General features: G+C 45.6%; 1 protein-coding gene across 3 annotated transcripts in view; it reads right to left on the bottom strand.

Moving 5' to 3' along the window:
• Positions 1-12,990, bottom strand: part of mcc (MCC regulator of WNT signaling pathway) — a 238,146-nt gene that overhangs the window by 101,334 nt on the left and 123,822 nt on the right. For all 3 annotated transcript variants that reach the window (XM_068029851.1, XM_068029852.1, XM_068029853.1), the window contains one exon: positions 8,177-8,319. In XM_068029851.1, the coding sequence (XP_067885952.1) occupies positions 8,177-8,319 (143 nt within the window). The remainder of the gene's footprint in view (positions 1-8,176; positions 8,320-12,990) is intronic.

Raw genomic sequence — 12,990 nt, 5'->3', positions numbered from 1 at the left:
AACTCGTGACCCCTCGTAATTGAATCCCCCACTCTGGGGAAAAAGCTTCTTGCTATCCACCCTGTCTATACCTCTCATGATTTTTTACACCTCAATCAGGTCCCCCCTCAACCTCTGTCTTTCTAATGAAAATAATCCTAATCTACTCAACCTCTCTTCATAGCTAGCGCCCTCCATACCAGGCAACATCCTGGTGAACTTCCTCTGCACCCTCTCCAAAGCATCTACATCCTTTTGGTAATGTGGCGACCAGAACTGCACGCAGTATTCCAAACGTGGCCGAACCAAAGTTTTATACAACTGTAACATGACCTGCCAACCCTTGTACTCAATACCCCGTCCGATGAAGGAAAGCATGCCGTATGCCTTCTTGACCACTCTATTGACCTGCGTTGCCACCTTCAGGGAACAATGGACCTGAACACCCAAATCGCTCTGTACATCAATTTTCCCCAGGACTTTTCCATTTACTGTATAGTTCACTCTTGAATTGGATCTTCCAAAATGCATCACCTCGCATTTGCCCTGATTGAACTCCATCTGCCATTTCTCTGCCCAACTCTCCAATCTAGCTAGATTCTGCTGTATTCTCTGACAGTCCCCTTCACTATCTACTACTCCACCAATCTTAGTGTCGTCTGCAAACTTGCTAATCAGACCACCTATACTTTCCTCCAAATCATTTATGTATATCACAAACAACAGTGGTCCCAGCACGGATCCCTGTGGAACACCACTGGTCACATGTCTCCATTTTGAGAAACTCCCTTCCACTGCTACTCTCTGTCTCCTGTTGCCCAGCCAGTTCTTTATCCATCTAGCTAGTACACCCTGGACGCCATGCGACTTCACTTTCTCCATCAGCCTACCATGGGGAACCTTATCAAACGCCTTACTGAAGTCCATGTATATGACATCTACAGCCCTTCCCTCATCAATCAACTCTGTCACTTCCTCAAAGAATTCTATTAAGTTGGTAAGACATGACCTTCCCTACACAAAACCATGTTGCCTATCACTGATAAGCCCATTTTCTTCCAAATGGGGATAGATCCTATCCCTCAGTATCTTCTCCAGCAGCTTCCCTACCACTGACGTCAGGCTCACCGGTCTATAATTACCTGGATTTTCCCTGCTACCCTTCTTAAACAAGGGGACAACATTAGCTATTCTCCAGTCCTCCGGGACCTCACCCGTGTTTAAGGATGCTGCAAAGATATCTATTGAGGCCCCAGCTATTTCCTCTCTCGCTTCCCACAGTAACCTGGGATAGATCCCATCCGGACCTGGGGTCTTGTCCACCTTAATGCCTTTTAGAATACCCAACACTTCCTCCCTCCTTATGCCGACTTGACCTAGAGTAATCAAACATCTGTCCCGAACCTCAACATCCATCATATCCCTCTCCTCGGTGAATACCGATGCAAAGTACTCGTTTAGAATCTCACCCATTTTCTCTGACTCCACGCATAACTTTCCTCCTTTGTCCTTTAGTGGGCCAATCCTTTCTCTAGTTACCCTCTTGCTCCTTATATATGAATAAAAGGCTTTGGGATTTTCCTTAACGCTGTTTGCTAAAGATATTTCATGACCCCTTTTAGCCCTCTTAATTCCTCGTTTCAGATTGTGCCTACATTCCAGATATTCTTTCAAAGCTTCGTCTTTCTTCAGCCTCCTAGACCTTATGTATGCTTCCTTTTTCCTCTTAGCTAGTCTCACAATTTCACCTGTCATCCATGGTTCCCTAATCTTGCCATTTCTATCCCTCATTTTCACAGGAACATGTCTCTCCTGCACGCTAATCAACCTCTCTTTAAAAGCCTCCCACATATCAAATGTGGATTTACCTTCAAACAGCTGCTCCCAATCTACATTCCCCAGCTCCTGCCGAATTTTGGTATAGTTGGCCTTCCCCCAATTTAGCACTCTTCCTTTGGGACCACTTTGTCCATGAGTATTTTAAAACTTAAGGAATTGTGATCACTATTCCCAAAGTAGTCCCCTACTGAAACTTCAACCACCTGGCCAGGCTCATTCCCCAACACCAGGTCCAGTATGGCCCCTTCCCGAGTTGGACTATTTACATACTGCTCTAGAAAACCCTCCTGGATGCTCCTTACAAATTCTGCTCCATCTAGACCTCGAACACTAAGTGAATCCCAGTCAATGTTGGGAAAATTAAAATCTATCACCAACACCCTGTTGCTCCTACATCTTTCCATAATCTGTTTACATATTTGTACCTCTATCTCACGCTCGCTGTTGGGAGGCCTGTAGTACAGCCCCAACATTGTTACCGCACCCTTCCTATTTCTGAGTTCTGCCCATATTGCCTCACTGCTCGAATCCTCCATAGTGCCCTCCTTCAGCACAGCTGATATCCTCTTTGACCAGTACTGCAACTCCTCCACCCCTTTTACCTCCCTCTCTATCCCGCCGGAAGCATCGATATCCTGGGATATTTAGTTGCCAATCATGCCCTTCCCTCAACCAAGTCTCAGTAATAGCAATAACATACTCCCAGGTACTAATCCAGGCCCTAAGTTCATCTGCCTTACCTACTACACTTCTTGCATTAAAACAAATGCACCTCAGACCACCAGTCCCTTTGCGTTCATCATCTGCTCCCTGTCTACTCTTTCCCTTAGTCACGCTGACTTCATTATCTAGTTCCTTACAGGCTTTAGTTACTACCTCCTTACTGTCCACTGACCTCATTTGGTTCCCATCCCCCCGCCACATTAGTTTAAACCCTCCCCAACAGCGTTAGCAAAAGCACCCCCAAGGACATTGGTTCCAGTCCGGCCCAGGTGTAGACTGTCGAATTTGTAACAGTCCCACCTCCCCCAGAACCGGTCCCAATGTCCCAAAAATCTGAACCCCTCCCTCCTGCACCATCTCTCAAGCCACGCATTCATCCTGACTATTCTTTCATTTCTACTCTGACTAGCACGTGGCACTGGTAGCAATCCTGAGATTACTACCTCTGAGGTCCTATTTTTTAAACTTGGCTCCTAACTCCCTAAATTCTGCTTGTAGGACCTCATCCCGTTTTTTACCTATATCATTGGTGCCTATGTGCACAACGACAACTGGCTGTTCACCCTCCCCTTTCAGAATGTTCTGCAGCCGATCTGAGACATCCCTGACCCGTGCACCTGGGAGGAAACATACCATTCGGGAGTCTCGTTTTCCACCACAGAACCGCCTATCTACTCCCCTTACAATCGAATCCCCGATGACTATAGCCCTTCCACTCTTTTTCCCACCCTTCCGAACAGCAGAGCCAGCCACGGTGCCATGAACCTGGCTACTGCTGCCTTCCCCTGGAGAGCTATCTCCCTCAACAGTATCCAAAACGGTATACCTGTTTTGGAGGGAGATGACCGCAGGGGACACCTGCGCTGCCTTCCTGCTCTTTCTCTGCCTTTTGGTCACCCATTCACTTTCACCCTCAGCAATCCTAATCTGCGGTGTGACCAATTTGCTAAACGTTCTATCCACGACCTCCTCAGCATCGCGGATGCTCCAAAGTGAGTCCATCCGCAGCTCCAGAGCCGTCATGCGGTCTAACAAGAGCTGCAGCTGGACACACTTCCAGCACGTGAAGGAGTCAGGGACATCAGCCGTGTCCCTGAGCTCCCACATTGAGCAAGAGGAGCATAACACAGGTCTGAGATCTCCTGCCATTTTCAATCTTAATTAATTAAAATTGAATTAAAAAGCATTACATGCAAGACATCTAATATACTACAGATGTCCCATGACAGTGCTCATGGTGAGCCATAGGCTTTACAAGATTAGAGGTGTTATCTCAAATAGTATTTTCATAGTCAATGGTCTATCAGCACTGGAGATGGCCTTGGCATTCAGCAGTACTGGGAAGGGGAAATCAGAATCCGGCAGCAATGGGAACGGGTCTTATCCTGTTTGACTCGATTATTGCACAAAGTCTTGATTCTCCACAGATAATGCTACATGAGATCATGATGCAAAGAGCCATCAGACATAGAATGATAGAAAGTTTAAGGCACAAAAAGAGGCCACTTGGCCTATCATGGCTGTGCCGGCGAAAAACTATCCACCCATTCTAATCCCACCTTCCAGCATTTGGTCTGTAGCCCTGCAGATTATCGAATTTGAGGGGCATATCCAGACTCCTTTTGAATGAGTTGAGGGTTTCTGCCTCAACTACCCCTTCAAGCAGTGAGTTCCAGACCCCCACTACCCTCTGGGTGCAAGTTTTTCCCTCCCCTCCCTCCAATTTTTCTATCAATCAATTTAAATCTATGCCCCCAAGTCACTGACCTCTCTGCTAAGGTGAATAGGCCCTTCACCTCCACTCTACCCAGGCTCCTCAAAATTTTGTACATTTCAATCAGATCTCCTCTCAGTCTTCTCTGTTCCGAGGAGAACAACCCCAGCCTATCCAATCTTTCCTCATAGCTGCATTTTTCCAGTCCTGGCAACATTCGTGTAAATCTTCTCTGTACCCTCTCTAGTGTAAATACATCCTTTCTGTAATGAGATGACCAGAACTGTACACAGTACTCAAGTTGTGGCCTAACCAATGAGTTCTCCTGTTCAATCATAACCTCGCTGCTCTTGTATTCTATACCTCAGCTAAGGAAAGGAAACGATTCCAAATGCCTTCTTAACCACCTTGTCGACCTGTCCTGCTAGCTTCAGGGTTCTGTGGACATTCACGCCAAGGTCCCTCACTTCCTCTACACTTCTCAACATTTTCCCAATAATCATGTATTCCTTTACCTTGTTTGACCTCCCCAAATGCATCACCTCACATGTCTCCAAGTTGAATTCCATTTGCCACTTATTTGCCCATCAAACCAGACCATCAATACCTTCCTGCAGCCTATAGCTACCCTCCTCACTATCTACTACACGACCAATCTTTGTCTCATCTGTAAACTTTTTGATCATGCCCTCTACATTTCCATCTAAATCGTTAATATATACCACAAAAAGCAGGAGACCCAGTATTAAGCCCTGCGGAGTGCCTTTCTAAGTGACAGTTTATCCTGTCTCAGAATAGATTCCAAAACTTTGCCCACTACTGAGATGAGACTGACCTGTAATTATTTGGTCTAACCCTTGCTCCTTTTCTAAACAGAGGTACAACGTGAGCAGTTCTCCAATCCACCGTTACACCTGTGATGGTCAGACCTTCCGCTATTTCCTCTCTTGCTTCTTTTAGCAGCCTGGGGTACATTTCATCTGGCCCTGGTGATTTATCAATTTTTAAGGATGCTAATCCCATTAATACTTCCTCTCTCCCTATGTTTATCACATCTAATACTTCACACTCCTCCTCAACTACAATATCTGCACTATCCCCCTCTTTTATGAAGACAGACGCAAAATATTCATCAAGAACCATACCAACATCTTCCGTCCCTACACATAAGTTATCTTTTTGGTCTTTTATGGGCCCTACTCTCTCCTTAGTTATCCTCTTACTCTTAATGTATTGATAAAACATCTTTGGGTTCACCTTGATTTTGCTTGCCAATATTCTTTCATGCCCTCTCTTTGCTTTCCTAATTTCCTTTTTGATTTCACCCTTCCACTTTCTGTACTCTTCTCAGCTTTTTGTAGTACTGTGTTCTTGGTGTCGGACATAAGCTTTCCTTTTCTGCCTCATCTCATCCCGTAAGCTCCTTGACATCCATGGGGCTCTAGATTTGGCCATCACACCCCTTTTCTTTGTGGGAACATGTTTACTCTGAACCCCTTGAATCTCCCTTTTGAATGCCTCCCAATGCTCTGACACTGATTTACCTCCAAGTAGCTGTTTTCAGCCCACTTTCACTAAATCATTCCTCAGCTTAGTAAAATTGGCCTTGTCCCAATTGAGAACTCTAACTCCTGTTCGATCTCTGTCCTTTTCCATAATTATGTTAAAACTGACTGAATTATGATCACTACCATCAAAATGCTCTCCCACTGCCACTTCTTCCGCCTGCCCATCTTCATTTCCTAAAACTAAGTCTAAAACAGTGCCCTTTCTTGGACTTGCTACAAAATGGCCAAAAAATTTCTCCTGAATGCACCTCAAGAATTCTGCTCCCTCAATTCCTTTCACACTAAAACTATCCCAGTTAATATTAGAGTGGTTAAAATCTCCTATTACTGCCCTATTGTTCTTGCACTTCTCAGAGATTTGCCGACAGATCTGCTGTTCCACCTCCCTCTGACTGTTTTGGGGTCTATAGTACACTTCCAGCAGTGTGATTGCCCCTTTTTTGTTCCTTGGCTCAATCCATATGGCCTCATTTGATGAACCTTCCAACATATCATTCCTCCTCACAGCTGTAATAGTTTCTTTGACCAAAATTGCCACTCCCCCTCCTTTCTTATCCTCCTCCCTATCGCATCTGAAAACCCTGTAACCAGGAACGTTGAGCTGCCATTCCTCTCCCTCCTTAAGCCATGTTTCTGTTCTTCTTTGGCTTCCTTATCTCGAGAGACAATGGATAAGCGCCTGGAGGTGGTCAGTGGTTTGTGAAGCAGCGTCTGGAGTGGCTATAAAGGCCAATTCTAGAGTGACAGGCTCTTCCACAGGTGCTGCAGAGAAATTTATTTGTCGGGGCTGTTACACAGTTGGCTCTCTCCTTGCGCCTCTGTCTTTTTTCCTGCCAACTACTAAGTCTCTTCGACTCGCCACACTTTAGCCCCGTCTTTATGGCTGCCCGCCAGCTCTGGCGAACGCTGGCAACTGACTCCCACGACTTGTGATCAATGTCACAGGATTTCATGTCGCGTTTGCAGACGTCTTTAAAGCGGAGACATGGACCGCCGGTGGGTCTGATACCAGTGGCGAGCTCGCTGTACAATGTGTCTTTGGGGATCATGTTTCTGTAATAGCTATGATATCATGCTGCCACATGTCTATCTGTGCCCTCAGCTCATCTGCTTTATTTGCTATACTCCTTGCATTGAAATAGGTACTCTTGAGCACTGCCAAACTCTCTTTATTTTCTAACCTTTGTTTCTTCTGTCTTCCAGACTCATCCATTAATTTTCTGCCTTCCACTTTCATCTGACTTTGTCCCAACTGAGACTACCCTCAGGTCGCCATCCCCCTGCCAAACTAGCTTAAACCCTCCCCAACAGCACTAACAAAACGTCCCTCAAGGAACTTAGTCCCGGCTCTGTTCAGGTGCAACCTGTCCGGCCTGTACAGGTCCCATCTTCCCCAGAGCCGGTCCCAATGTCCCAGGAATCTAAAGCCCTCCCTCCTACGCCATCTTTCCAGCCACGCATTCATCTGTCTTATCCTTCTATTTCTATACTCATATTTCTATATACGTGTGGCACTGGGAATAATCCAGAGATACTTTTGAGGTCCTGCTTGCTCGTTTCTTACCTAGCTCCCTAAATTCGGACTGCAGGACCACATTCCTCTTTTTACCTAGGTCGTTGGTTCCGATGTGGACCATGACTGCTGGCTGTTTACCCTCCCCCTTCAGGATACTCAGTGACATCCTTGACCCTGGCACCAGGGAGGCAACACAGCATCCTGGATTCACGTCTGCGGCCACAGAAATGCCTGTCTGTTCCCCTGACTATTGAATCACCTATCATTATGGCTCTTCCAGTCTTCCCTGGAACCCACTGCGCAGCTGAGCCATCCGTGGTGCCGTGGACTTGTAGGTATAATACCCAGGAGACACATGGAATTAGAAACCAGTGATGTTCAGACCCCATCCAAGGCATAGCTCTATCAAAATCCCTTTTCTCTATATCTATATGGGCTGCAGTAATTCAAGAAAGCAGCTCACCATCATCTTCTCAAGGGGAATAAGCAATGAGCAATAAATGCTGGCTTTGCCAGAGATGCACACATCCCAAGAACGAATTTTAAAAAATACAGGCAAACAAACTTCATAAACATAAAGCACAGTCTTAGAGGGAAGAGCTGGCTAACAAGAGAAATTGGAAAAAAGGGTTAGTAACATCTCGTGTCAGGTACCAGAATCCAACTCCAAACAAAGCATCATAGTCCCTGAATATTAGCAACCCATGAATGTTAGCAACCCACCAGCACCCTTGTAGCACAACTAAGGATGAGTAATAAATGCAGCCTAATAGCGCCCATATTCCAAAAACAAATTAAAACACTCCTATATTTTTACGTTATTCAAATTCAGTTCACCTTATTGTTGCTCCCTGCAGCCTGTCAATCTTCTTATTTAGCTCTGCAATTATACTGTGAAGTTCAGTAATACGTTCTTCATAACGTAGACTTGCCCTTTCCTGGGTCTCTTCATGCTCCCTCATTAGATGAGATTGTTCACACTGAAAAGACAATTAATACAATGGGAAAAAATTGAATCAAGGTTGTCCTTTGCAAATGTAAAAGCAGAAAATGCTGGATGTACTCAGCAGGACTGGCAGCATCTATGGAGAGAGAAACAGAGTTAATGATGCAGGTCTATGACCTTTCATCAGAATTAGCAAAAGTTAAAAATATAACAGGTATTGAGCAAGTGAAAGGGCGGAGGGTAAGAAGAACAAGAGGAAACGTCTGATTGGATGGAGGGCAGGAGAGAATAAATGATAAAAGGTTTCATGGTGCAAGGCCAAAGGGAGTGGTAATGCAACAAATAAAGAAAAGATGTGCCTGGAGGAGGTGTGAATGACAGGACTGCTGTCCAAAAGCAAAGCAATGGAAATAAGAGGCAAATGAGAAAAAAAACGAAGCAGCAAAAAACACAAAACAAAATGAGCGCAGAGGTAATGATCAAAAATTGTTGAACCCAATGTAGAATTCAGAGGGTCGTAAAGTGCCCAGTCGAAAGAAGAGGTGCTGTTCCTCGAGCTTAAGTTGAGCTTAACTGGGACACTTGTAGCAGGCCGAGGACCGAAAGGTCACAGTGGAAGCAAGGTGCAGAATTAAAATGACAGGCAACTGGAAACTCAGGTTCACGCTTGCAGACTGAACGTAGGTGTTCAGCAAAGCAGTCAGCTATCTGCATTTTGTTTCCTCAATATAGAGACAGTATCGTGAGCAGTGAATACAGTATACTAAATTGAAAGTACAAGTAAATCACTTTCACTTGGAAGGAACATTTGGTGCCCTGGATGGGGAGAAGGTAGGAGGTAAAAGGACAGGTTTTGCACCTCCTGTACTTGCATGTAAAAGGTGCCATGGGAAGAGGTGGTGTTGCTGGGAGAGATTGAGAAGTGGACCAGGGTATCGCAGAAGGAAAGGTCCCTTCAGAATGCAGAAAGGGAAAGGTGTGTTTGGTGGTGACATCATGCTGGAGGTGGTGGTAACAGCGGAGATTGATCCGTTGAATACAGAGGCTGGTGGGGTGGAAGGTGAGGACAAGGGGAACCCTATTGTGGATCTGGGAGGGAGGGGAAAGGGAGGGAGCATAAGTTGTTGAAATAGAATGGAAACGGTCAAGGGCCTTGTCAACCACAGTGGGGAGGAATCCTCAGTTGAGGAAAAGGGAGGACATATCGAAAACGTTAGTATGGAAGATTGCAACATCTGAACGGATGCAACAGAGATGGAGAAACTGGGTGAATGGAATAGAGTCCTTACAGGAAGCAGGTGTGAGGAAGTGTAGGCAAGGTAGCTGTGGGAATCAGTGAACTTATAGTGAATATTGGTTGATTGCCTATCCCCAGAACTGGAGACCAAGAAATCAAGGAAGGGAAGGGTTGGAGATGGATCACATGAAAGGGAGAGGAGGGGGGAAAATTGGAAGATATGAAATTTTCCAGTTCAGGGCAAGAGCAGAAACCGCATAGCTACCAGAAAAAGGGGTGAGGGATTGGGCCTGAGTAGGACAAAGAATATTTCTCATATTTCAAAAGGCAGGGATAGGACCCATGCAGGTACCCATAGCAGCATCTTTTATTTTGAGGAGTCAAGTTGAAAGAGAAGTTGTTCAACGTGAGAACAAGTTCAGCCAGGCAGAGGAAGGTGGTGGCGGATGGGACTAGTTGGGTCTCGGTTCATGGCTGGATGTGGCAGAACCGCAGAGCTTTGATCTGATCCATTGGTGTGGGAGCACATAGTTTTGTCTATAACATGCATGTAGTTCTGCGTTGTAGCTTCACTAGGTTGGCACCTCATTTTTAGGTATACCTGGTGCTGCTTCTGGCATGCTCTTCTACACTCCTCATTGAAACAGGGTTGATCCCCTCGCTTGATGGTAATGGTAGAGTGAGGGATATGCCATGCCATGAGATTAGATTGTGGTTGAATTTTTCTGCTGCTGATAGCCCACAGAACCTAGTGGATGACCAGTTTTGATCTACGAGATCTGCTCTATTCCATTTAGCATGGTGGTTGTGCCACATGTGATGGAATCGGCAGTCTGCACTGACCCTGGTCGCAAAAGATTGTTTTATTTTTGGAACAGAATGTCTTAAAAGAAATTGAAAACAAATACCTCAGGTTGCTGAGGAAACTAAAACTGGTTGGGACCAGTTAAAAGGGCCATCCAAGCTGGGATGGCAGTAAGGTTTTGTTTTACAGACAGGTTGAGGAAAGTAAAGACAGGATCCAGGAGCAGTTTCTGTTATTTAAATGAAGTGATCACCCAGACTCACCCATACTGTGCACAGGGTGGTCACTGAAGGGCATGGATAAAGCGAACATTGTGAATTCATGCTGTCAAGCCTGTTGCGAGGAGAACTGAAGGTTCTGGTGAGGTAAGCCGTTTTTCTTTTAGTAAAGGCTGTACCTGTGAAATTCGGGATTAAAGTGAAACTGCTGTCCATCAGGAATTGTGGTTGCATTTTGGAAGACAGGATCCGGATACCTAACTGAGGCATGTCAGGGTTGTGAAGATCTGTGTGACTGCAATTTGGGGCCGCACACGCTGAAAGAACTACTCAGAGGATTCATGAGACGCTTCTACGTTATATCTGATAATTAATGTGCAATCTTTAAGCTCATATATGCACGTGTGTGTATACGTGTGTGGTGTGTGTGTATGCATATTTCAACCGTGATTTAACTGCTAGTTCATGTTTAATTTATGTTGGTTTTGGTTTAAGTGTTCGAGTAAAATTTACAAAAGTGATATCTTGTCAGTTTTTTTTTGTTTCCTAAATTAGGGTCAGTCGGTGGATTTTGGTTTGTTGGTGATCTCCACAGGGATCAGAATATACACAACACCACGATGAAGGATGTCCTCAGTGAGAAGACAGGACTTTGTCCCCCAAAGGACTGTGTGGTGGTCACTCTCATGGACAGATGCACCTGCAACAGGTAGATTAGTGAAGACGAGGTCAAGTAGATTGGTCCCTCATGTTGGTTCTCACCACCTGCTGCAGGCCCAGTGTGGCAGATATGTCCTTCAGGACTCCGCCAACTCGGTCAATAGTGGTGCTACTGAGACACTCCAGGTGCTGGATACTGAAGTCCCCAACCCAGGGTACATTCTGCGCCCTTGCTATCCACAGTGCTTCTTCCAAGTGGTGTTCAACATGGAGGAGTACTGATTCATCAGTTGAGGGAGGGAGGGAGGTGGTTAATCAGATGATTTCTTCGCCCATGTTTGTTCTGATGCCATGACACTTCATGGGGTCTGGGATCAATGTTGAGGACTTCCAGACTCCTGAATGCATAACGCTGTGCTGCCACCTCTGGTGGGTCTATCCTACTGGTGGCAGAGGACATATCCAGGGTGGTGATGGAGGGGTCTGGAACATTGGTTGCAAGGTATGATTCGATAAGTATTACTGTCAGGCTGTTGCTTGACTAGTCTGTGAGACAGCTCTCCCAATTTTGGCACAAGCCCCCAGATGTTAGTGAAGAGGATTTACAGGGTTGACTGGGCAGGGTGTTCATTTGTTGTTTCTCCCCACCGCCCCCCCCACTTAACTCACCAACCCTTGTCTCTTTTTTTCATTTCAGATATCCAAGAATTGGAGGCTTCTCAGTCAGTGGAGGAAGAAGACAGTAAAGATGAAAAGATACCATTACTCGATCTTACACTCACAATTACCAGCTCAGACACTAACACTGCACATATTTTAGAGGCTAGGATAGAGGAGAGATGTGCATGTAGGGAAACATTGGGATAACTGGACTGGAGACAGGGCAGGGAGAAATGATAGTGCAGGTACCAGCTCATCAGAGGGCAAGGTCATATATGAGTGCTGCTGAAGAGTCAGGTGAGGATTTTGATGGGTCAGGTGACAGAAGGAGACTTATGGGTGTACATAAGCAAATGCTTGGTGCATTGGAAGGCCTGTACTCAATGTCAAGGTGCATGGAGCAGTCGAGTACCAACTTGCGCTTTGCAGAACCTGAAGCCCAACCTTTCAAAAAAAAAAAATGGAACAGGCGGTCACCTAAACCAGCACATGTGGAACCCACCATGATGCAGCATCTGATGCTCAATGCCACTCAGACCTTTTTAGGGAAGCTGTTGAGCTGCAATAGAAGCTTGGACTGCTGCTATCATGAGTCCGAATACAACTGTTTAAAAGGCATCACAGCAGTTCATCAATCTGTTCTCCAATACATTGCTAGGATTTCTGAAGCACCACCCAAGGAAAGTGGCAGTGGCTCCTCGAAGCACAAGCGTGCTTTTCTCTCTCAGGATAACATTCCTGCTCTGACCAGTCACTCCATCAGTGCCCTTGCCGTTCCCGTCAGCCAGGCAGCCCCACAGACCCAACTGCTGCATCCCAGACGATATGCATTCTCCTCAATTGGAGGTCAGCAGCCTTGTACTACCCACGCTGCAGCCTCTGGGGAAGCACCTCATAGGAGCACGAGGAGAGGAAAGTCACATGGAAGACTGGCACTAAGAAAATGCAAAAGTGTGATTAATTTATTTTTGTATGCATCGTCATAATTGAATTTGTAAATTTGAATTGGAATGTGCATTTTCTGGCAGTTTTTATTTTTGCTTGGTCAGAAAGAGAACAATGTGATGGAATGCAATGGAGGAGCAGTGAAGAGAGGTAAAGAATGTGGGACTGCTGGGTGAATGG

The sequence above is a fragment of the Heterodontus francisci genome, chromosome 4 (assembly GCF_036365525.1).
Source record: "Heterodontus francisci isolate sHetFra1 chromosome 4, sHetFra1.hap1, whole genome shotgun sequence".
Taxonomy (NCBI): Eukaryota; Metazoa; Chordata; class Chondrichthyes; order Heterodontiformes; family Heterodontidae; genus Heterodontus; species Heterodontus francisci.
The sequence above is the reverse complement of the archived record's forward strand: the minus strand, read 5'-3'. Positions and strand labels throughout refer to the sequence as shown.